The sequence below is a fragment of the Callospermophilus lateralis genome, chromosome 4, assembly GCF_048772815.1.
Source record: "Callospermophilus lateralis isolate mCalLat2 chromosome 4, mCalLat2.hap1, whole genome shotgun sequence".
NCBI classification, from domain to species: Eukaryota; Metazoa; Chordata; class Mammalia; order Rodentia; family Sciuridae; genus Callospermophilus; species Callospermophilus lateralis.
Window position 1 is genome coordinate 53,632,493 of NC_135308.1, and position 24,083 is coordinate 53,656,575.

Genomic DNA, 24,083 nt, shown 5'->3' on the forward strand with positions numbered 1-24,083 from the left:
TGTCCCTAGGGGCCCCTTTCTTTGATGCTGGTGCTCAGGACAGTGCCTGGGGAGAGGGTCCTAGAGCACCTGCAAGGTTTGTAAGATAGGAACCACATACAAGGCCATGATCATCACCTCCTGAGGCCTCCCCCTGCCAGTGCCAAACATCGATATGTTAGCAGATAAAAAGGGGGGAAGGGGTGGAGGGTGGTCTTGTTAGAAACTCAAAGACAGCACAAGGGACAAGAGGATTGACCCACAACCCTCCCTGTGCACACCCCTCACTGAGCACACTCTGGACGCAGGAGATACAGCAGCAGGCTTGGAGCTGGACTTCCCTCCCCTGCAGGTCATGAGGCTTCAAACCATCCCATCCCTGGAAGCAGAGCTGAAGGGCTGCTCCCTGCCCCCTCCTCTCCTAGCCTCACCAGCACAAAGGTGTAGAGCACCCGGGTGATGTCATTGGTGTACAGACAATGAGAGTAGTCCCCTGGTTCCCAGCGGCCAGCTCGGTCACATCGGCGGGAGGCTCGGGTGCCTGGAGCACCCCCACTCAGGGGCACCGAGGTAAAGGGATACTGTAGGCAGGACTGGTAGGCTGTGATGCCAGCAAGAGTTCGAGGCCACCTGGGGACACAGGTTGGAAGATACTGAAGACTCAGGCTCTTTGGGACTTCCCCCACCACTGCCCTTAGAACTGTGATGCCAGACCTCTGGGGCCTTTGGGAAGGACCTAGGAGAGGATGTTCAGTGGTCTTCAAGGTGTTCCCAAGTTCTACTTTCTAGAACTTTCACAGGTGATGAGGAATGCAACTCTGAGTTCAAGTTCAAGTTCCGCCTGTTATTAGCTATGGCCTTAGGCAGGCTACTTACCCTTTCTGAGCCTTAGTACTCTCAGCTATACAAGGGGAGAATAATACCTGCCCTGCTTTATAGAGAGGGCTGTTGGGATATTAAGATGTGATACAGTTTGTGGGAAACCTTTGTAAACTATTAATAAGAGGAACAATTTTTTTTTTATGGTGCTAGAGATCAAATCCAGGGCCTTGCACATGTTAGGTAAGTGTCCTACCACTGAGCTATATCCCCAGCCTCTAAGGGAGCAATTTTAAAAGCCATTGTGGGGGCTGGGTTTGTGACTCAGTGGTAGAACACTTGCCTAGTGTATGTGAGACATTGGGTTCAAATTTCATCATCACATAAAGATAAATAAACAAAATAGTGGGGGGAAAGCCATTGTGTGGTTAGGCATGGTGGCACATACCTGTAATCCAAGCAACTTGGGATACCACATATCACAAGTTTGAGGTTGGCCTCACAACTTATCGAGAATACTTCTCAATATATAAAAAATAAATTAATTAATTAATTAAAAGAACTGGGGATGTGGTTGGTGATAAAGTGCTCCAGGGAATGAAGGAAACAAGGGAGAGGGGAGGGAGGAAAGCTCATTGTGTCTTTTTGTTTTCTGGGGTTTTTTTGGGGGGGGGTGTATCAGGAATTGAACTTAGGGGTACTTGACCACATCCCCAACCCTATTTTGTATTTTATTTAGAGACAGGGTCTCACTGAGTTACGTAGTGCCTCATTTTTGCTGAAGCTGTCTTTGAACTCATGATCTTCCTGCCTCAGTCTCTTGAGCCCTTGGGATTATAGGCATGAGCTATTGCACCTGGCTCCCGTTGTATTTTGTGCAGGACATTGCAACTGGTGATTGAATCTATAAAGATAATGTTTCTCAAGATCCAACAGCAGGACTTCAGCCTGAATGACAAGAAGGGAGTCTTTGGGACTCTCCGAAGAGAACAGGGCTACAGTGGGGAGCCCTTGGCCGCTCTCAGGTGTGAAAGCAGGGATGGGGACTGGGGCAGCATGTGGTGGAAATGTGGCTGGATCTCTCCTGGCAGTCCTCTGCAGAATGGAGCAGCACAAACCTGAAGTCCCCACGGTTGTTGGCAACACGCTCAGCAGGGCAGTAGGAGGCAGAGGACTCCAGCACCACAATCTCCACCTTCTTGCTGGTGTTGCCCTGGACTGTGGACACGGAGCATTCCCACTCGCCTGAGGCCCACACGCCGATGTGAGACAGGGTCAGCTCGCTGCAGGTGGGCAGAAGGCAGGAGCTGGCTCAGTGAGGCACTCTCAGGCCCAGCCCGCCACCTTCCCTCCATGACCCTGGCCAGTTCACCCAGGATGGGACACCAGCTTCAGGTTCTTTATTCCTTAATAAAGTGAGAGATAGCAGTGCATGCTCTTCTGATTTCGTTTGGCCTTACGGTACTGTTTTTCTGAGTTTCAGTTCCCCTATCTTTATTATGGAGATAATCATAACTCTTACAGATCTAACACAAAGATTACACATGATAATACAGATGAGAGCCACTACAGACATTGTTAATCACTAAAGAAGTGTCAAATGGCTGGGGGTGTGGCTCACTAGTAGAGCATATGCAAAGCACACACAAGGCCCTGGGTTCTAATACCAGCAAACCCCCCCCCAAAAAAAAAAGGTCAAATGTCACTTTTTTTTTCTATTAGGCATTAAATTTCTTTTTTGGGGGGGTTGGGGAGTACCAGGGATTGAACTCAGGGGCACTCAACCACTGAGCCACAGCCACAGCCCTATTTTGTATTTTATTTAGAGACAGTGTCTCACTGAGTTGCTTAGCACCTCGTTTTTGCTGAGGCTGGTTCTGAACTCACAATCCTCCTGCCTCAGCCTCCCAAGCTGCTGGGATGACAGGCATGCACCACCATGCCTGGCTAGGCATTAAATTTCTAGTTTCTATGCAGACTATTTATGTCTGACCCTTAGCTCTCCATAAACACATGCACACACATGGGAATGTGACTGGGCATAGGTCCTTTGGGGGACAGATGGTGGGTACTATGCCTATTGTCACCCTGTGCCGTGGGCTGAGAAGGGGCAGCAAGGCCTGTACCTGGTGATGAAGGTGCAGTCATGAATGAGGCTTTCAGCCAGGAGGATGCCTGCCTGCTCATCGCCCTCCACAGGGGCCCGGTTGTGGTACCAGCGAATGTGGGTGTCGTTGCCCAAGTAGCTGGCAGAACACTGGAAGGGCAGCCGGTCACCCTGGAACACCACTTGGCGCAGGGATGGGATGAGGTGGTGTGTGTGCAGCTCCAGGGCCCCCTCTGTGGAGGAGATACCAGGTAGCTAGGCTGGAATGCACACATGTGAATCTGCATGTGCATGTGAGAATCCACTAGGGCAGTGCTGGGTTAGGAAGAAAAGGTGTCAAGAGAAAGTCTAGAGCAAGTGACGGGAGAGGCAGGTTTGGGGCAAAGAAAAGGGCTCCCAGTAGGCATGTTATCAAGAGGTTGAGACCAGACAAAAACAGGAATAAGCAAACAGCCCTAAAGGACATTTAGAAAAGCAAATGGAGGGTAGCTCCCTGTGGGGCTGAGGGGAGAGAGGAAGACCCAGAGGACATTGCTCATCACAAAGACATACAAAGAGCCAAGAAAGCCTCAAGCCATCAGGGCCATATGTGAGGGACAGGGCTTGTGTCTGGGACCTGAGGACAGACAAGGTCCCTGCAGGTATGCAGATTGAGGGCTTGCTCACCGCAGCGGAGCTGAGCCTCTTGGAGGCTGCCCAGGGTCTGGGCATGCAAGGCGCTGGGATAGGCACAGAGTGTGTGGTCGGACAGCTGCAGGGAGTGATTCCGGGCCCAGGGCAGCAGCCAGCGGAGGTGGCAGTCACAGGTCAGGAACTCTGTGCCAAAGTCTCTGCAGAGTGGATAGAGGAGTCATGGAGTTGAGTAGACGGAATGTGGACTCATGGCGTGGGGATGGGACCAAGGCCGGAGAGGGCAAACTTGGGTATGTGTATGCCACCACCATTACCAAGGGCATGCTGATGCTGGTAGGGTTCCAGGCACTGCTGTCTGCCTACTCATCAGGCTGTCCACAGTGGTCACGATGTTTATGTGACTCCCTCCTGAGCAGAGGAAGGGAGCAGGGGTCTGGTCCTGGGTTAGGAAAGGTACTCACACAATCTTAAGGGCTGGCAGCTCATCAAAGACCCCAGGTTGCAGACTGGAGAATATGTTTCCAGATATGTTTCTGCAGGGGGCAGGGAACAGTGAGACGGGATCTTAGGGTCTCCCTGGGCCAGAGGAGGGGAGGGATGAGAGAAGAGAATGTAGGGACCTGTAAGGGTCTAGCATTGCCTTCTTCCTCCCCAACCCTCCATCCAGCTCCCATCTCACACCCTTCACCCCTTACTCACAGTCGGAGAAGCTTGGGAAGACCTTGGAAGGTCTCAGAGGTGAGACAGCCAATCCGGTTGTTGGAAAGATCTCTAGGGAGACACATACTGAAGAAGTCAGCTATGTGGCAGCACATGGGATGGCTTGCGCATGTGTGCAGCTGGGGGGACTAGCGTGGGGAGTGGGCTGGGGCCCAGTGCCACAGCTGGCTTAAAATGTCAGCTGAATAGGGGCTGGGGGTGTAGAGAAGAAGGGGGAGTTTGGGGTGGATAGGAGGGGTGGTTGCTCATTGGATCTGGGGAAAGGGGAGCGGAGCGGTGGGAGGTGTGTGTGTGTGGGGGAGGAGAACATGCCACTTACAAACGCTTCAGCTCCCCCAGGCCCAGGAAGGCTCCAGGCTGCACTGTGCTGATGACATTATTCCTTAGGTCCCTGCGGGAGACAGTGGGAAAGCCCTCACACCTCAACCCCTCTGGGACACCACCTTATACTGGCTTTCTTTTGGGACTTGATTTCCTTCTAAATCTCTTCTCCTCATCACTGATTGGGAAGTTGGATTAATGATCCAGACAGGTCTTCTCAACCTCCTTGGTTGCCATCATGAAGTACTGGTCAGAAAAACACTGCCAGCTACTCAGGAGACTGAGGCAGGAGGACTGCAAGTTTGAGGCCAGCCTCAGCAATGTAGTGAGATCTTGTCTCTAAATAAGGAATGAAAAGGGCTGGGAGTGTAGCTCAGTGGTAGAGCATTTGCCTAGCAAGCAGGTGGCCCTGGGTTCAACCCCCATTATAGGCAGTGGGGTTGGGGGACAAAGTTAGAACCAATGCAGGAGCCAAGACACAGGGTGGGAAGGGACTCAGAAGGGCCACAGAGGAGGAACTGGGTAGAAGCAAAGGGTAAAGAGAACCCTGCCTTGGGAGTCAGGAGGCCTCAGCTTCTTACCCGCTCCATTTCTGAGCTGCCCTGAGGACCTCGCTGCTTTGGGAAGTCTTTGAACATAGGTGCTAAGAGTCTTTTGAAAATTGCTACACAAATGTACAATCTTCTTGAGCCTGGCCATCAGGGGGTATTTTATAATTATTGTATCCTTGCAGATAGATTGCTCCAAGGAACAGGGGAGGGTAGCTGGTGGATAAGCAAATGTTTTCTGCCCTGGTGGGCCTCTGGGCTCTTGGGGGGACCAGTGAGGACTAAGTTCAATGCTGACTCACAGGCTTTCTTCCTTACCCAGTTCTCCACGCTGGGCACGGCCAGGAAGAGAGATGCCTAAAGGACCAGTGGTCATCACCAACCAACACAAGGGCCAACCAGGTCTTTCCTGCCCAACTCAAACCAGGTTGAGGCCCGCAGAGCACTTTCAGAGCCTTCCTGATCACTGCCCATGTTCCAACATCCTCTCTGCCCTCACCCAAGTGCCCAGGAGATCAGGAGGCAGAGAGTGAGTAGGTGACTCCTGGAGCAACCACAACGTCACCAGGGCACAGAAACACACAGATTACAAGAGAGAGCTCAGGTCAACCTGCCATCCAAGGCCCTGCAGCCCTCCAGCCCAGACACAGGCGCAGGGTGGAGGTGGTCTTGGTTCTGCCTGCCAAAGCCTCAGAACCTGTCTGGATTATGGACAGGAGGGAGTTAACTGAGCCAGTTCCCTCCTGGGCAAGAGGAAATGGGTGTCCAGGGAAGGGAGGTGCTGTCCCATTAGGGGGCTTGTTTGTGCACAGTTCCAGTGGTGGGGGGAGAGGAACATGGCCAGGGCACCTCATATCACAGTTCCCTCTCACATGAAGGACTCAGCCTCCTCCATAATCCTGAGTCCCCTTAAGAAAAAAGAGAAAGCCACAGGAAGGGACCAGCTTCCTGGAGGAAGCTGGAGCTCCGGGAAGGTGCCCCCAGTGCTGGGCACCCATGAGGAATGTGCAAGGGACAGGCCCTATCAGACACTGCATGCGGCGCAGGGGCGGAGTGGAAGTGACACAGGCAGTGTAAGCACCCTGCTGGCCTGGCGCAGTGTTGCCCTTACTGCCTGTCCACCCCCCACTGTTTTACTGCCCAGGCCCCCACCCTCACAACCCACCCCTCCGGTGTTGTTCCAGCACGTGCCCCTTGGCCCCTGTTGGGGTCTGGCGATTCTCAGGGCTCTGCCTCCCACCCCCATGCGGGACGGGCCGAGGGAAACACATTCCTCATTGTGTCACTTCCCTTCATGGGCTGCCAAGGGGCTGAGGCCGCAGCCCCCCCTCCCGCCCCTTCCCTCTCTGCTCACTTGTGTTTATTCTCATTTCCTCCCCAGGCCCCCCTGTGAACCCCCACCCGCCTGCCCCACTGATGCTCTGCAGATGGGAGCAAGGGGGCCCCTCAGGCCCCAGCCCCTCTTCCTGCCCCCGATTTCCTGCAGCCTGAGCGAGCCATGTGGGGCCTCTCTGAGAGGGGAGCTTCCACCAAGTGTTGGCATTCTTTCCCTCTTGCCCAACGTCTGCCTGGAAAGTGGCTTCAGGGGTGACCAAGGCAGTCCCCCGGAGTGCTCCTCTCCTGGTCTTGGGGGGACAAGCTAGGGGTTGCTCTCTGGGCTAAGTTCTGACATCCCCGTGGGCCCTATGGCAACTGATACCTCCTGGTTCCTCAGCGTTCGGGAAGCAACTCTGAGGCTGTATGTACCCTGAGGGACAGAAGGAAACGTGACCACAGAATCTGGATGTTTTTTGGGGTCTGCAAGGCCCAGACTGACTAGTTATTCTGAACATTTCTTGTTAGTGTATCCTTTGGAAAATCTGATGAAGGCCCTGGAGTCCTATCCCAAAAATGCAGCCTGCCTAACACTGTGGAACCCATGTTAAGGACCCTTGCTCTGGATTGTCTAAACTGATCCCTTCGTTTCTTAGGTGAGGTCACAAGGATAAAGTAGCCAGTCCAAGGACACACAAATGTTTCTATGATGTGGAATCTCTTATGCTTTGGCTGCTTCCTCAGAGCCCTGTTCTTGGAAAGATGCAGCATGGGTTAAGTTTACCCTCCGCTCTACCTGGTCTATGTTCCCTCTCCCTGGACACCAGGCACACTCCATCCATGTATCTGTGTCACGTGGAGGAGAATGCCCTAAGGTAGACTTGAAGGGAGAGTTCCTGGGAACAATAACACCCTCTGCCCTTCTTAGGAAAATAGCAGCTTGGGAACTGGAACATGTAAGCGTCAGTGTATGAGCACAAGCAATAAAATGGAAGATAAATTAGGCATAAAAAAAATAAAAAACGTTTATACCTTAAAGGATACCTTCAAAAAAGTAGAAGCCAACCACAGAATGAGAGAAAATGTTTGCAAATTAGATATCTGATCAGGAACTTCTATCCAAAAGGGATTGTGACTTTGATCTCCTGAAAAATCTCAAAGGACACCATCACTCCTGAAAGGGATTATAGAGTTACATGTATAATACTTCTTGGGATTTTAAAAGATTACAACTCAATAATAAAGACAAATGACCCGGGGCTGGGGCTGGGGCTCAGTGATAGAGCATTTGCTAGCATGTGTGAGGCATTGGGTTCGATCCTCAGCACCACATAAATAAATAAAATAAAGATATTATGTCCATCTACAACTAAAACAATAGATATTTTAAAAAAGACAAAAAAAAAAAAAAAAAGACAAATGACCCAGCTGAAAAGAAAAAGGGCAAATGATTAAAAAACATTTCTTCAAAGAACTCATGTGGTAATGTAAGCCTGTAGTTCCAGATACTTTCGAGGTTGAGGCAAGAGGATTGCTGGAGCCCAGGAGTTCAAGGCCAGCCTGTGCAGCATAAGACATAGAGATGGCCATAAACACATGAGAAGAGGCTCAACATCACTTAGTTGTAAGAGAACTGCAAATCAAAATCACAATAAGATGCCACTTCATCCACTAAAATGACTATAATAAAAAAGACAGTTGTGATGTGGTGATGCACACCTATAATCCCAGCTACTCAGGGAGGCCAAGGATCACAAGTTTAAGGCCAGCCTCAGCAATTTAGTGAGACCCTGTCTAAATTTTTTAAAAATTAAAAAAGAATAAGTAAAAAGAGCTGGGGATGTAGCTCAGTTGAACCCCATACTGGCATTCTTGAGTCCTGAGTTCAATCCCATCCCAGTACTGCAAAAAAAGTGGAGGGGAGGACAAATAGCAAGTATCGATGAGGCTGTGGTATGCGGAGATGGAACATCCACTTTAGAAAATGGTTTGACAATTGTAGTAACCATATGACCCAGCACTTCTGTTTCTTAGGTATACATCCAAGAGAAGAGAACAAATATCCACATAAGAACCAGTAGATGGGCTGGGGGTATAGTTCAGTGGCAGATCACTTGGCCTCACAAGCTCTAGGCCCTGGGTTCAACCCCCCAGCATTATCAAAACAAAATAAAATTAATAAACAAAAACCCCAGTAGATGAAAGTTCCTAGCAGCATTATTCATAATAGCCCCAAAGAAGAAAGCACTCAAATGTCAATCAACTGATGTCAGCCAACTGATAAATGGGTCAACAGCCAGTGGACTATTCAAATGGCATATTATTAGGCCATAAAGAGGGATGAAGTGCTGATACCTGCTAAAACACGGATGAATCTGGAAAATATTATGCTGAGTGCAAGAGTCCAATTTTAAAAATTTAACATATTATATGATTCCATTTATATGAAATGTCTGTAATAAGCAAATCTATAGAGACAGAGAGTAGATTAGTGGTTGCTTAGTGCTGGGGAATAGCCGGTGGAGGAATGGGGAGTGACGGCTAATGATTCAAGGGTTCTTTTCAAGGATGATGAAAATGTTCTAAAATTAGATTATGGAGATGATTACACAATTCTGTAAAATATACTAAAAAACATTGAATTGTGTACTTTAAATGGGTGAAGTTTATGGTATATAAATGATACCCCATTAGAGCTGTTAAGAGTGAGTTAATGGTGTGTGTGTGTGTGTGTGTGTGTGTGTGTTTGTGTGTGTACCCATGTTCACTCAGGATGGGGCAGCACCAAATTGGCTCCCTCTGGCCCCCACAGACCTCCCTGCTTGTGGGTTTGAAAACCAAATTATAGGTTTGGAGGCCACAGAGCAGCTTGCCATGGGCCCTAGGAGATTTCCAGGGTTCTTTAGAAAGTGTGGGCTGCTGTGAAGAGAGCCAGAACACCCCTGCAGGTATAGAGGTTGTCTGGGGAGAGGAGAAAGAGAGACTCTGGGGCCCAAGGAACAGGATGGTCCCAGCCTCACTCCCATCCCCCAATCTGCAGGGGGCGGGGCGGGGGCTCTTGTCTCTGATGTCAACCAACAGGTATGTATTCAGCACGTACACTGGGGCTCCCCCAGCAACAACAGGGCTGTCCTAGAACCTGTCGACCTTCCTCCATGAACATCAGTTGAGCCCCAGCTTCTGTGTGGCATTCCTCCCCGGTTTGGTGGGGATGGGAACTAGAGGGAGGGACAGAGCCCCAGGCCTCACCCTTGGCTCCGCCCACAGATTAATGGAAACCACCTGGCGTGTGAGTGTGCCCGCCCTCCACCCCACGCCCCCACTTGCCTTCATTCCCATGAGCATCTGCTTCTAATGAGCGCCCCAGCACCCGCTGCATACCAGCCCCCGGGGCTCATTAATCTCATTAGGCAATGACAAATCATCCCGGGGCTGACCAGCCTCCCTCACCAGGCCCTTTCCTCCAGCCTCTGCATCAGCCTCTGGGGGCCTGTGTCCACACAGATCCACATCCTCTAGAGCATTGCTACCTAGCTACCTTGGACTCTTCTGGCAGCTTTCTGAACTGTGGCCTCCTTGATTCGTAGTCTAGGGGCATCTCACTGTGACCAGGACACCCTCAGACCCCTTTAAAAGTCTTCTGGTGGCTTGCTCCCCATTGTATGTGCTTGGTGGAGGATCCGGACTGAGGAGGGACAAGAGGAATGAGTCACGGCCTACTTTAAGTACTCACATTTCTGGCTGGGGGGTATTTGTGTAGTGGTGTGCTGGCCTAGCCTTTGTGAGGCTCTGGGTTGGATTCCCCAGCACTCCCAGGGGTGGGGGGAGCACTGACATACCTAACTGCTTGTACAAGTGCACAAGGCTGGAAAAGTCTGGATAGCTCTGCAAAGGACAGGTGGCCAGGCAACACCTTGCAACTTGGAATTCTTCAGAGAGGCAGGGAACTGCCATTTACTGAATGCTCAGGCTGTCTGGGGCACTGTCGGGGAGTCATTCATAGTCCCATTTTCCAGGCCAGTAACCTGAGGCTTGGAAAGGCACCCAGAGAGTAAACAACAGAAGCAGGATTCACTCCCAAGCCTCCCTACCCCAGAAATCTTCTGGGCAACACACAGGCTTAAACAGACTATGAGGTAGTGGGATATAGATAGAAGGGCTCAGGGAAGGGCCTCATGCATTTCTGGGCCCTTCGGCCGCTAACAGCCTCTGATAGGCTCTATTTCAGGTTTTCTGTTACATCTTTCCCAGCTGATAGAGATGGGTCCACCCATCTGCACCCCTAGCCTCTCTGGAATGGGATCCTCTTATAAGATCCTCCCAGATAGTCCCACTGTACATCCACCATCTCCCTCCCCCTGCCTTCCTGCCTGCGCTCACACAATTGTCACCATCACCTGCCTACATTCTTCCCCAGCTTCAGTCAGGGACCTGCATTGCAAAAACAGACATCCTGTAGATCTACTGCCCACTCTTGGCCATCAAGGTGCTGCCTCACACACACATGCACACCTGACCCATTCTCTAAGGCCTAACAGTATCTGTAATCCCAGCCTCTCAGGAGGCCGAGCCAGGAGGGTTTCAAGTTCAAGGTCCTCCTAGGCAACTTCAGGAGAGTCTGTCTCAAAATAAAAAATAAAAAAGGGCTAGGGATAAAAAAAAAAAAAAAAAAAAAAAAAAAAAAGCGGGGGGGGGGGGCTAGGGATGTAACTCAGTGGTGGAATGCCCCCCCCGCCCCCCCTTCAGTCCCCAGTTTAAAAAAAAAAAAAGCTTGAGGTACTCTGTGCCATGTGGGCACCTCATGGAGCAGTTTGAATCTATTATTTTAATTATTAGATTAGATCCCAGCTCTCCCATGAGACATGCTGCTTGTGGACTGTGGTATGTTAAGCTGCTATGGTCTCCCCTGCCCAAGCCTAGACATCTAAGCCTGACAGGACAGAGAGATCAGTGTTTCCTGAGCATCAGCTACACACCAGGCTGTGGCATCTTATTTGTGATGAATAGGCCCACAGTCTAGGGGTCATCTGGTCCACTGGCTCCCAACCCCGGATGAGCATGAGAATCGCCTGCAAACTGTAAAAAAAAAATTCCTAGGCCCCATTTGTCTCAGCATCTCCAGAAGCTGGGCACAGAGTCTGTGTTATTCAGGGCCTCATTTCCCTCTCTGGGATGGTGGTTGTGATGGGTCGGTTTGTGTGACAACTTGGCCAGGCTACAGTACTCACTGGTTTAGTAAAGCACGAATCCAGCTAGTCCCAGCTACTCGGGAGGCTGAGGCAGGAGGACAACTTGAGCTCAGGAGTTTGAGGCCAGCCTGGGCAACATGGCAAGATGCCATCTCATAAAAACAAAAGCCAGGCATGCCCAGAATCCCAATGACTCAGGAGGCTGAAGCAGGAGGATCACAATTTCAAGGCCAGCCTCAGCAATTTAACTGTCTCAAAATAAAAAAAAATTTTAAAAGGCCAGGCAAGGTGGTGCATGCTTGTAATCCCAGCAGCTCAGGAGACTGAGGCAGGAGGATTGTAGGTTCAAAGCCAGCCTCAGCAATTTGGTGAGGCCCTAAACAACTTTGTGAGACCTTGTCTCAAAATAAAAAAAATATTTTAAAAAGGGGGAATGTGGCTCTCGGTTGTTAAGCACCTTGGGTTCAATCCCTAGTACACATACACATACAACAAACAAAACCAAACCCACTAATCTGTAAAGGTATTTTGCTGTGAAGGTATTTTGTAGATGTGGGAACACCTACAATTAGTTGAATTAAATAAAAGTGATTATTCTTTTTTTGGGGGGGGGGGTACTGGGGATTGAATTCAGGGGCACTCAACCACTGAGCCACATCCCCAGCCCTATTTTGCATTTTATTTAGAGACAGGGTCTCACTGAGTTGCTTAGGGCCTCACTAAATTGCTGAGGCTAGCTTTGAACTAGTGATCCTCCTGCCTCAGTCTCCTGAGCCACTGGGATTATGGGAGTGTGCCACTGGGCCAGGCATAATTATTCTTAAAGACTGTCTTTGACAATGGAAGTTGATGATCAGTTGAAAGCTTCAAGAGGGAAAACTGCAGTTTCTTGGACAAAAAATATTGCCTCAAAATTGTGGCAACTCCTGATTTGCCAGTCCCCATGATCATGTGAGCCAATTCCTTAAAACACATGTGTATGTATGCGCGTGCATGTGTGTATGTGTATATGTATATATAGATGGATGTAAAATCAGTAAGGAGGCAATCAGCCAGGTTGCAGACTCAGCTCCTTCATCCCTACGGTGGTACAACACACCCCCTGCCCAGAGCCCCTCTTCTGAAAGCCTGGCCCCATCCACATCTGGGCTCTGAACCTTCTAAGCAGCAATGTGGATATCATACACATCCAAGGGTCACAGGATTTTAAACCAATAATACTCCTTACAGATCATCACCCTACCCACTGCCCCGTTCCTGTGTTTTCACAGAGAGGAAACTAAGGCCCTACACCTGAGCCCATGCCCATTTCTGATCACCCTGACTTTGATGCCACCACTTCCTCCCTTGCTGTCTGCCCACTCACACTGTGCTTCTTTCTCTTTCTTTCTCTCTCTCTCTTTCTTTTTTTGCAGTGCTGGGGATTGAGGCTAGGGTCTCGCTTGAGCTAGGCAAGTACTCCTTCAATGAGCTCCATTTCCATCCCCCTCTAGGGCCCAAGCTGGCCTTAAACTCCTGGATTCAAGCAGTCTTCCTGCCTCAGCCTCCCAGGTAACTGGGACTCCAGATGTGTGCTACCGTACCTAACTTGTCCTTCTGTTTTTCAGGCTCACCAGGACCCAAGGGGCTTCACGATGGCTGTTCTCTCCATCCCTCCTTCCAGATAGCTACCTGGCTTCTATCCCTTCAGGTCCCGATCACCTTAACAGCAAGTCTTCCTTGTCCTCACTACGTAAAGCAGCATCCCTGTGCCTTTGCTTTCTATCCCCCTTACCCTGCTTTGTTTTTCTTTGTACGCATGCCCTACAATATGATACACTTATTCGCTGTTTCCTGGGTCCTATCGGTAGAGGGTAAGTGGCAATGGGAAGGCACCCAATGCCTGGAACAGAGCTTAGCTCACAGAGGGGGCTCCTCAAACATCTGTAAAATGAATGAAGGGATTCATAACTTGAGGTTAAACCCCTAGATCTGAGTTGGGAATTCTGGCTCTACTGCCCTTTCTCATGCCCGCACTCCTCCCACTTCCCATGGCTCAGCATTGAGACAGATGCTCTCAGGAGTCTCTTGATTGTCCTCCCAGGTTTCTGATCCCTTCCCATGCTTTGAATGCTCCTGCTGTGTGGTCTCCTGGGTCTACGGTGCTGGGTGCTGGCCGAGGAGAGGAACCTAATTCAGTACATTGCATGGTTGGGAAGGAGAGGAACTATCTTTTCATTTTCATTTAAAAAAAAAAAAGATATCCTGGTCAGATTGAAGGATAGGAGTAGGAAACAGATTGCAGTGAATGAATGGGAAGGGAAGAATTGTGGCCACCTGAGACTCAAAGCAGCACTCACTGGCTGGTGCTGAGAAGGTAGAGGAACTTTGAGCCAGGTCTGGCCCTCCGGGCAAAGGGTTGGAGGGGCAGCTATAGTTCACTTCCTCCAGAAGACCCCTGAAGGACCCTCTAAGGGAGGATCCAGCTCCCAAATGCTTAAGGGTTTGTGGGAGGATAAAAACATTCCCAATTTACTGGCAACCAGTGAAGCTTGATATAACAACTCGGAGGCAGCCCTTTGTCCTTGTCAATATCATACTGCTTCAGAGCAGCTGGTCAGAGGGACTTGGGTTCAGAACTGTGCATGTACCCACCGTCACCTCCCAAGACTCTTTCTGGCCCCCAGCCTGCCCCAGATGGCAATTTTCTGCTCTGAATGTGGACTTGGCCCCCTTTCTCTCCCACCGTCCCTGCTAGGTCATCCAGCTCCCTCCTAGCCTGGAGAGTGGGAGTTTGAGCACAAAGCTTTCCCTTCCACTGTGAGCTGGGTGGGATAGAGGCTACTTCCCAAGACAGCCATCATGTTAGAGATCTAAACTCCATGCCCTGTAGAAACTGCATCTCCATTACGCTTGAACACCCCAGCCTTTTCTGGTGCCTCCTTTGAACTTGACAGAAAGAAATCCCAACCTACTTAATGCTAATGTCTATGGCGTTGTCTGTGGTCTCCACTAGAATGTGGAACTTTCTAGAACACCTTCTTTTGTATCTCCCTTTGCACTGACCCAAAGTTTTCAGGCAAAAGAGTAGTAGAGGAGGGCCAAGGACCCTGCCCTGTTGGAGGAATTTGGAATGCCTCACAAGAGGGGAGAGAGATGGAAGAGGAGGTTGTGGGTTGGAGAGAAAGCAAAAATCAGTCTCCAGGAGAGACAGGAGGTGCAGTTCACTTCTGTGAAGGGAACAAGAACCCAAAGCCATAGTACAGGCTGAGGTTCCCAGAGCCTGATAACAGAACAGGGAATCTGGAGCAGTTAGTATAAGCCCCTCATCTGGCAGGTTAAGTGGCTGAGCCAGGTGTCCCACCAGGGACTTATCCCACCCAACCCAGGCCCTTAGGAACACCTCGGTGTGGCTGAGGGGCTGGGCCTTCTTCATTCCCCACTCCTTCCGCACACAATCTGCCATAGCCTTGAACACCTTCTCAGTAACTTTACTGGCTGCCACCAGACCCCGAGGGTCCTTGGCCTGGGAGGAGGTTCTTGGGGACCTACAGGCAGCCTGAAGGACACTGCTGCTGATGCAGCTTTAGACTCTTTAAACCCAGGCAGGGCTGGGGGAGGAGGCTTAGAAATGATCAACTTTCCCCACCCTCAGCCCCGGACTCTGCCCCCTTGGGGCTTTGTTTGTTGATTTGTTTTTCAGAAGGAAAGAGGCCTCAGTCACATGAAGTCTCCCTCAGCCCTTTCACGCTGGGCCCCCAGCTGGGAGGAGGGGGCCAGCTCAAGGGCTCAGTCCTCTCAGCTAATTGCTCATTAAAGAGCGTTAATGAGCTTCGCTTAGCCCCATCCCTGCCTAGACCAGTGAGAATTCTCTCTGCTGATGCTGGTGAAGGAGCTGCTTGCTCTACCAGACCAGCCCTTGCTCTGTCCTCTGTGCTCAAGTCCTGGGCAGGACCAGGCCATGCAGGTTCTGGGGTCATTCAGTAACCAGCATTCCTTATCCTCCCCAGAGTGACTCTTCCACCCAGCGCCAGCATCCCCTATGCCTGCCCCACTATGCCCAGCACTTACAACTTCTCCAGCAGGTACAGTCCCAAGAAAGATCCATTGCGGAGCCCAGTGATCTTGTTGTTGCTCAGAAGCCTGAAGGGACAGGGAGAACACAGATAGAACACGGTGTCAGACACTGGAAAGTGCAGATGCCCTGGGGTCCTAGGCTCGCTGTTAGAGCCGTGCTGCATTCTGTGCAAATGGGGACCCCTAGAGTTGTGCATGGCAGATACAGAACCTTCCACTCTCTCTGTGCAGGTAGATTGAGTGGGTGTGAAATCAGATTCCCCTTTCCACTTTGGAACCGCATAGTTCCCCTGTTATCCCTTCTCTGCAACATCCAGAGCAGAGTGGAATCAATTGGGACAGGACTTGGCTCCAGATGGAAGAAGCCCAGCAGGTCTGGACGTGATGGATGCCCTTCTTGGGTTCTCTAACACACTCTCCTGAGAGCTGAGGACCCTGTCCATAGATGACCACTCTGGACTCTCAAGGCCCCCAATTCAGAGGGCCTGAGTGCCCAGTGGCTGGACTGTCACTGTACCCTTGCTCCCCAAGTCTACCTGTAGTCCTGGCAGACAGCTGACAGAGCCCTAGGTCTGGAAGAAGCCCTGGCCTCAGTCTTTGCCACTGCCCCCTCTAAGTTGTTTGTTTATTCAGTTTTATTTAAGGGAGGAGGAAATAGGCACCCCCCCCCCAGTCTCATCTCCGCCCACCCACTCAGTCTTTCTCTGCCAGACTCCCTGCCAGGAGGAGGGTGGGCCAGACCAGCCAAAGGGCTCATCCCTCCACTTAATTGCTTATTAGAAAGCTTTAATGAGCCTCTCAGCCCAAACACGCCTGCCCTGGACTGCAGCAAAAGGGTTTCCCTTCTTTCCTATGCTCTTACTGATGGAGAAATGACCTGAAGTCCTGAGGTTCAGTCCCTCTCTTGAGTGGGCAGCCTAGAGAGATAGTAAGGAAGAGGAGAGGGACCAGGCAAAAAGGAGCTGTCAAAGAGATTCGCCTAGTTTCCTGAAACTGGGTGGATGAATATACCAAGAAAGCATATTCATATCAAGAAGGTAGTAAGGGGATTTCTGGCTGCTCTTGTTTATTTATTTGTTTGTTTATTTATCTATTTATTTTTTTGTGGGTGGTACTGGGAATTTAACCTAGGAGTGTTCCACCACTGAGCTACATCCCCAGCCCTTTTTATTTTTTATTTTGAGGCAGGGTCTTACTAAGTCACTGAGGCTGCCCTCAAAGTTGCAATCTGCCTGCCTCAGCCTCGGAGTCACTGGGTTTACAGGTGTGCCCCACTGTGTCTGGCAAGAGTTTTTAATGGAAGGTTTTTTGTTTTTTTTTTTTGAAAGATCATTGAATCAAAAACAATACTAAAAAATATTCTCCCACTTCCAAGTCCCCAAGATTAAAACCCGGGAATCTGGGTTCAGAGTAGTCCAGAGGTGGTTTTAGGGGTGAGGACTCCCTGCATTCTTCAGACCTTCAGCTATCAGTCCTAACTTCTTTCAGATCAAATCCTTTAAATCAGAGCTGGCCCATAGAAATACAATGTGGGCTGTATATGTAATTTTAAATTTTCTTGTAGTCATATTTTTTAAAGATTAAAAATTAACCTTAGGGGCTGGGGTTGTAGCTCAGTGGTAGAACGCTCACCTAGCACTGGCAAGGCCCTGGGTTTGACTCTCAGCACTGCATAAAAATAAATAAATAAAATAAAGGGATTGTGTTCAACTACAACTAAAAAAAAAATGTGAATTTTTAAAAATTAACTTTAATAAATATTTATTTAAAACAATTTATCCAAAATATTATATTTCGATATATAATCAATTTACAAAATTATTAATATTTTCCATTTTGTGTGTATGTAGTCTTTGTAATCTGGGATGTATTCTTCTCCAGCACATCTCAATTTAGATCACTCATATCACAAGTGCCCATGTGCCTTTGTGGGGTGGCATGTGGACAGAGCGAAAAATTAGAGACCAGATCCCGAGGCAAGCCAGGATGAGCCTCTGACCCAGAACAACTTATTTATTGGCCTGGCTGCAAGGTCAGCTCCCTGTCAAATGCTACCCCCACTCTCTAACCCGAGCCTCAGTCTCCTGTATGCTGGATCCACTTCTCTCTGTGCCTCCTTGAGGCAGCCTCTATGTGTACTAGGAGAGGGCAAAACAGGAGTCAGGGTCAGTTGCAGCCCACACTTTGGTTTGGCTCGCTTGGCACAAACTCTAGCTCTAAAAGTCTTAAAATGCAATTTTTTTTCTTGCTGCAGAGAACATGGCCCTGAACCCCACCCTCTGACCCACTCATAAAGAGAGGCAAAGAGTATTTCATCCTTCTCTCCAGTGGGCCCCTGTCTAGCTGCATGCCAGCTCCCGAACAGGCTGCAGGCAGATGGCTACATGATGCCTGTCCCCAAATACCAAAAATTGGATCTTTTGGGTTTTACCACCTGGAACAGTTTGAGAAAATTTATTTTAAACTTGGCTTATCCAGAGAGTGGCCACCTCTGTGTTTGTGGGTTAAGTTCTCAAGTGCATGGGTCTGGGGATTTTATTTTTTCGTGGTATTAGGGGTGGAATCCAGGGCCTGGAGCAAGCTAGGCAGGTGCTCTACACTGAGCTACACCCCAAGCCCCTGGGTCTGGGAATTTTATGGGCAGATGGGAAAGTGGCAGTTAGAGGGCTATTAGAGGGGTAGATGGACACATGCCACCCAGCTTCATCCAATGGGAAGGAAAATGTTCCCACCGCTCTAGGCTGTCTCACGGGAAGAAGACAGACAGGGTGGTCACACAATTGGGAAAGCAAGGAGGGAGCTTAGGTCCCACAGTTCCATCCAGCTGTCCCAGAAACAGTGTCAACATGGATCCTCTTTAATTTCCTCACACAAATACCTCCTCAGCCTGCACCATCCTCTTGCCTTACTGCCTCGGAGGGAGCCAGCCTGGCGGGTCCCCTTCCAACCGCACTAACCCTGCAGGCCCCACAGAGTCCTGGCTCTCCCAGACAGGCATCTTCAGTTTCTCCGGCCCCCCTCCGCCCCATGCCCTCCCTCCTCCTTCCACCCCCAACCTCAAGCAAGTTTTCCATGGGAAGGAGGGTTAGTCCCTGGAGTCCCCTGTTCTCTACTCCAGAGTTTGAAACCTGGCCAAACAGAGGGGGCACACCAAGTCCATTCCTGAATGGTCTGCCAGCTGGGGTCCTATTTTAGGGAAGAGAAGCAGAGTTACCACTAATGAGACTGGAGGCCAAAGGAGCGAGTGGCTGGCGTCTACAGAGAAGCCCTGTGGCCTCTGGGCAGCCGCAGGAACTCACCAGATACCACCCGACATCAAAGGTGACCCTCCAGGAGTCACGTGGGCATGCTCTGTGGGGCATGGAGCCAGCACGCGCCTGCAATAATCGTTTCTCACATGTGCAGGAAGAGTCGTGCATGTCAGTCCCCCCTCCCTAAACCAACCAGATGAAACAACCATGTCTCTGGATCTGGGGATGTACACTCAGGAGTTTGACTCTAGAGCCGCAGAGGGTCCAGGCCATCACGAGGTTCCTGAAGCCTGGGAAGGCTCTATCACCTCCAGCCGGAGGCTTGGTGGTGTTTAGAGAGATGAGCACTGAGGGGTGGTGGTGCTGGTCTACTTGCTGATATCAAAAAGACCTACAAAATAATCATTCCTTCTAAAATGTAAATGTCGGGATCTCCAAAGTGAATCCCAGAAGGCTTGGCTTCAACACACACCCTCAGGCTAATGACTGCCCTTCTGTGGTTTCCCTTCCCTTTGAGGTTGCCCATCATGTCTATTGAGCCTGACTACAAGCCACATAAGTGTCTGAGAGGACATGCAAGTTGCCTTGCTTATTCCTGCACTTCCCTACCATCTTTGCCTTGCTTAGAAGCCTGTCCAGTTGGCCCCAAACAAACTATTGGCCCCAAACTTCTATTATACCTGCAGGTAATAGAAGAACCCAGGTAGGGGCTTCCTCTCCAGCTCTGAGAATGCCCCTGAACTCAGCCTAGAAGTTGGGCCATCTAGGTAGGGCCCAAAGTCAAGGATAAGGTCAAGAGGAAAAATAGTCTTACAGTGACTCCTGCTTGTCTCCTTATCTCAAGCCTAGCTGCTTTGGAAGGTCTTATGTCCTTTACTCTTATCTACCCTCTCTACAAGGGCATCTTCACCCCATCTTGGTGGGAGGAGGTAGGTCCAAGGAACTGGGGCTTAGATGGGAAGGATTGACCTTGAGCTTTGAGATGGTATCTGGAGGAGTAAACATAAGAAAAAGTGGGAGGTGATGAGTGTGTCTTCAAGAGGGGGGGGGGGTGTCCTAGCACTCTTGTTAGAGAATAAGGAATACAGTTTGTTGTAACCATCCACACCAAAGCTTTCATTCATTCATAACCCAAACCTCCCTAGGTGGAGGGAGAGGTGTCCAAGAGGGTAGAACACATTTGCATCTCTCTCTCTGTGTGTGTGTGTGTGTGTGTGTGTGTGTGTGTGTGTGTGTGTGTCTATTTGCAGTAGTTCAGTAGTAACTCCCAACCCATCTTAAATAATTCCTCCACACATGGCCTAAAATTCCAGCACTGAGGAGCCAAACTTTTGAGTGAGTGAAGACAGTAGGCTTCTTTTAAAATATAAATGGACCTGGTTGGGCATGGTGGCACACCCCTGTAATTCCAGCTACTCAGAAGGCTGAGGCAGCTTTGTAAGTTCAAGACCAGCCTCAGCAACTGGCATGCCCCTGTCTCAAAATAAGAAACAGAAAGGGCTGAGGATGTAGCTCAGTCATAGAGCACCCCTGGCTTCAATCACCAGTACCACACACACATGAGTAGATATAGATAGATACAGCCATACAGATACAGACATAAATATACCTGAAAGGATCATTCTGTTATCCGTTTTTTATACCTATGTATAAATTAGATCCTTAACCTTTCCTCCCTAGAAGTTCTATGTGGAACCCTGATCCTGCACAGTTTTGTGAGCTTATATCTTGGTCCTACTGTGTCTGTAGGGCTCATTAGGGCGGGGAGCAGGTTTCTCACCTCCTGGCAGAGGCTGGAACACACAGTAGGCACTGGCTGAGTGAGTGGAGGGAAGGGGTTCCAGGTTCTCCTGAGTCAGGGGACAGTTTCTTTCTACCTTCAGTCCCTACCTAGCTATGCATCCCCCATTCCAAGAAGAGAGCATCTGTCCTTTTCCATGCTAGCCTGGCTGGGTGGTCCAGCCCTTTGTGATGCTGCTCCCTTAAGAGTCACATTTGTTTCAAGTTGTCCAAGTCCCTTTAGAAGAGGGGGATAAATTACCTGGATATACAAAGTAGAGAGACCACAGGTCTCACAATCCCAGGGTCAGTCTGATTTAAATGCTCTGTGCGGTAATTTTGTACAGGGGTCCCCCTAAGTCACTTGTACTTGTTAGGTCATTATTGGGGGGATCCCCTTTTCCCTGACTCATGTAATCCTCATGGAGGAAATTAGTGTATCCGCTCTGCTCTGTCCCCAGGGACAATGTCTCTGATTGGTCAGTGTGGAGCTGGATCTCCTGCCTGTAGAGCCGTGTGCTGTGGGTTCTGCTCCTTCCAGGGCAGGTGTAGTAGAGCATGCGCTCTGGGTGGGAAAATCTGATTAAACCCATCGCTGCTAAACCTCTCAGCCAGGTCCTGCAATCTAGCTTTTATCAGTACTACAACATCTTGATCTCCTTTGTCTGCTAACTTTTTCTGTTTCAGCAACCTGACTCAAGTAAAGAAAGGACCAATGCTATTTTTTGGACCCTTTGAAACTCCAGTGCTATGAGCCTCTGGGCCCCTGCTGCTTGCCGCAGAAGGACCTTTGGGGGTCAGGAGATGGAAAGCCACCCCAGACTTGAGAAGCTTCAGAGTGCCCCAGTCCCTGTCCTATCTCATCAGTCCTGAGTCCTTTTGTTGGTGTGGCTTCTTTATTTCCACCTGCAGCGGTGACTTCTCAGTCAGGAGCCCTGAGCTCTAGATGTGGATGTCTGACTGGGACTACATGGCCTGGGACAGGTCAGCCCCTCTCTGTGGATTTCCTGCTCAGTAAAGAAGGGTCTGGACTGTAGGACCCCCGCCACCCCCGCCTCCGCATCTTTGATAGCCTTCTCATCCTGGACTGAGTCTCCTGAAGTCCTAAGTCGTAGCATTTCTCCCTCCCCACACAATTCCCAGCAAGACAAGGAGCCCTGGCAGGGGGAGGGGAGGGAGTGGGAGGAGGGGGCTCTTAGACCTTCCCTCTCTTTCCAGCTGGAAGATGTCTGGCCCTTGGTGCAGGCTGGAACTCCCTCCTCGGGCCACACTCTCCCTCTCCACCCCCCTTGCCTGCTCCTCGGTGACAGATGGGTTCCCCTGCCCCTCACCTGGCCCCATCCATCTTGCACACCCCCTTGATCCCCCATCTGAGCCCTCCCTGGCTCCCAGAGGGATATGGGAGCTAAGGCTGGGGGAGTGGGTCCTGGGAGGCTGCCCGGTTAGCTCACTTCAGTCTGTCTGCTTTCTTCCCTCCATGTCCTCCCCTCTCCATAGCCCAGTCCTAAAAGCAAAGGAATGTTCTGGAGTTTGGGAAGGATGCCCCCCCCTACCCCTAGGAGGGAGGAAGGGGAGGAGGCAGCTTCGTCCTGTCAGTGTCTGAGCTCTAAATAGAACACAGCGGCTGGGCTGGGGGAAGGAAAATAAACAGCCCCTCTCAGCGGCCCTTCCTAGCGGTCACCAGAGTTTCCTTCTGGTCCCTCAGTCCAGGGCCATTTCCCTCAGCTCCTCTCCTTTCCCCTTCCCTCCCTGGGCAGCCTGTACCTCAGGGTTGACAGAAGAGTTAGGGGTACTGCGGCAGGCTGTGTGGCATTAAGGAAATTTCTTCCCCTCTCTGGGCTTTGGTGAAGAGAGCAGCCAACCCACCTCTGAGTGGAAGGACCTGGATCCATTCACAAGTAGCTGGAACTTTTTCTCCTTCAGAAAAAGTTCTTATCCCAATGACTCCCATGTGGGATAAACTTAGAAACACTCTCTCTTTAAAAACATGACCCCCAATTTAAGGGTCAATCTATGGTTAGGTTCAAATTACACTGGTTTGCCCATGCCTTGGGGGAATATTCTCAGACTCACCCCAGGGCTAAGAGTCGCCACTCCCCCTCCCCAGTCACTGAGGGGCGATCTACAGTAGCCAGCAGGAAGGGACTTCCTTGGGACTGAGGAGTGGCTGGGTTCTTGTGCATATTCTGAATATTTCAGTCCTAAATAACCCATTCTGGGTCCTGGACCCTTTGGGAGCTGAATTACACTCTGGAATGCAGCATGATGGCCTCTCCAATCTCTCTGCTACAATAAGGACTGGACCTGCAAACCCCAGAGGGCTCTGCTCTCTGCCCAGTGCTCTGAGATGGGATCACAGAACCTAACACCAGAGGGAGCCCTAAGGGCAGGGGTTCCCAAGGCCCCACAGGAGGAGATGACAGAACTCCTAGAACCTGGGCTGGTACCTCTAGCCCCTCAAGCATATAGATGGGAAGATTCTGGAGATACTTTGAATCCTTCTGGGTCCCTCACTTCAGACAGGCGAGGGGTAAGGGGCTCTAAGAGCCCACCTGGGGTGCTTGAACTGTGACCCTGCACCCCAAGAGGGTAAGGCAGTATGAAGGAGTCTCCCAGCCTCCCCTCTCCTTCTCTGTCTCCAGCCTCTTCCCCCTTTTCTTTCTCTTCCCTCTCTCCCCCTCCCCCTCCTCTCTCTCACAAAAGCTCTCTGTACACAGCCACTTCCTCTGGCTGCTGTCTCTGAGCCCAGACCTTATGAGAACCATATGGGGGAAAGAGGGTGGAAGAGAAGGGGGGTGGGGGAATATGGCTGGGTCCGCCCCTCCAGCCAGCATCTTCCCCCTGCCCTTGGGCTGTGTGCATGGCAGTTGGCACACTTTGCCCCAGATTCCCCTAACTGGATCCTGGTGGCTGCAGCGACCGCGTCCCAGTCCAGAACTGGAGGTCCAAAAGGACAGAACTGCTCAAGAGCCACCTCCCTGAGGTGGAAGCACTGCACAAGGGCCATGAAGTGGCCTCCTTACCCATCTCCCATCCTTCCCCACCAAGACCACCGAACTCCCAGCAAAAGCACACAGCCACCTCTGGGCACATCTGTGGCAGATTGCCCCTTCTCCCCAGTGCGGGCAAACCCCCTGCGATGGGAGGCTAAGCAAGTTGAGGAAACATGAACTGCCCAGTCCACGCCTGTCTCCTTCTCACCAGTCTGGAATGTTCTCAGGTTGAAAGGTCTTTGGTCCTCCTGGAAAAACCTGGGATTTTAAAGCATTGTTTGTGTCCCAAGTCCAGGTAAGTGAAGAGCAAGGCCCTCATCTGACAGGGAATCTAGGAGAGCCCAACTGGTTAGGTCAGATGCTGACTCCAGCAA

The 24,083-nt window shown here is 50.5% G+C and overlaps 1 protein-coding gene across 3 annotated transcripts in view; it reads right to left on the reverse strand.

Annotated features, from left to right (window-relative positions):
- Adgra2 (adhesion G protein-coupled receptor A2) overlaps positions 1–24,083 on the reverse strand; it is a 38,521-nt gene that overhangs the window by 10,302 nt on the left and 4,136 nt on the right. For 2 of the 3 annotated variants that reach the window (XM_076853889.1, XM_076853888.1), the window contains exons 2-9: positions 15,681–15,752; positions 4,578–4,649; positions 4,238–4,309; positions 4,000–4,071; positions 3,572–3,735; positions 2,925–3,138; positions 1,917–2,081; positions 411–609 (exon numbers count right to left, since the gene is read on the reverse strand). In XM_076853889.1, coding sequence (XP_076710004.1) covers positions 411–609; positions 1,917–2,081; positions 2,925–3,138; positions 3,572–3,735; positions 4,000–4,071; positions 4,238–4,309; positions 4,578–4,649; positions 15,681–15,752 — 1,030 coding nt within the window. The remainder of the gene's footprint in view (positions 1–410; positions 610–1,916; positions 2,082–2,924; positions 3,139–3,571; positions 3,736–3,999; positions 4,072–4,237; positions 4,310–4,577; positions 4,650–15,680; positions 15,753–24,083) is intronic. The other variant, XM_076853890.1, reaches the window with a different exon arrangement.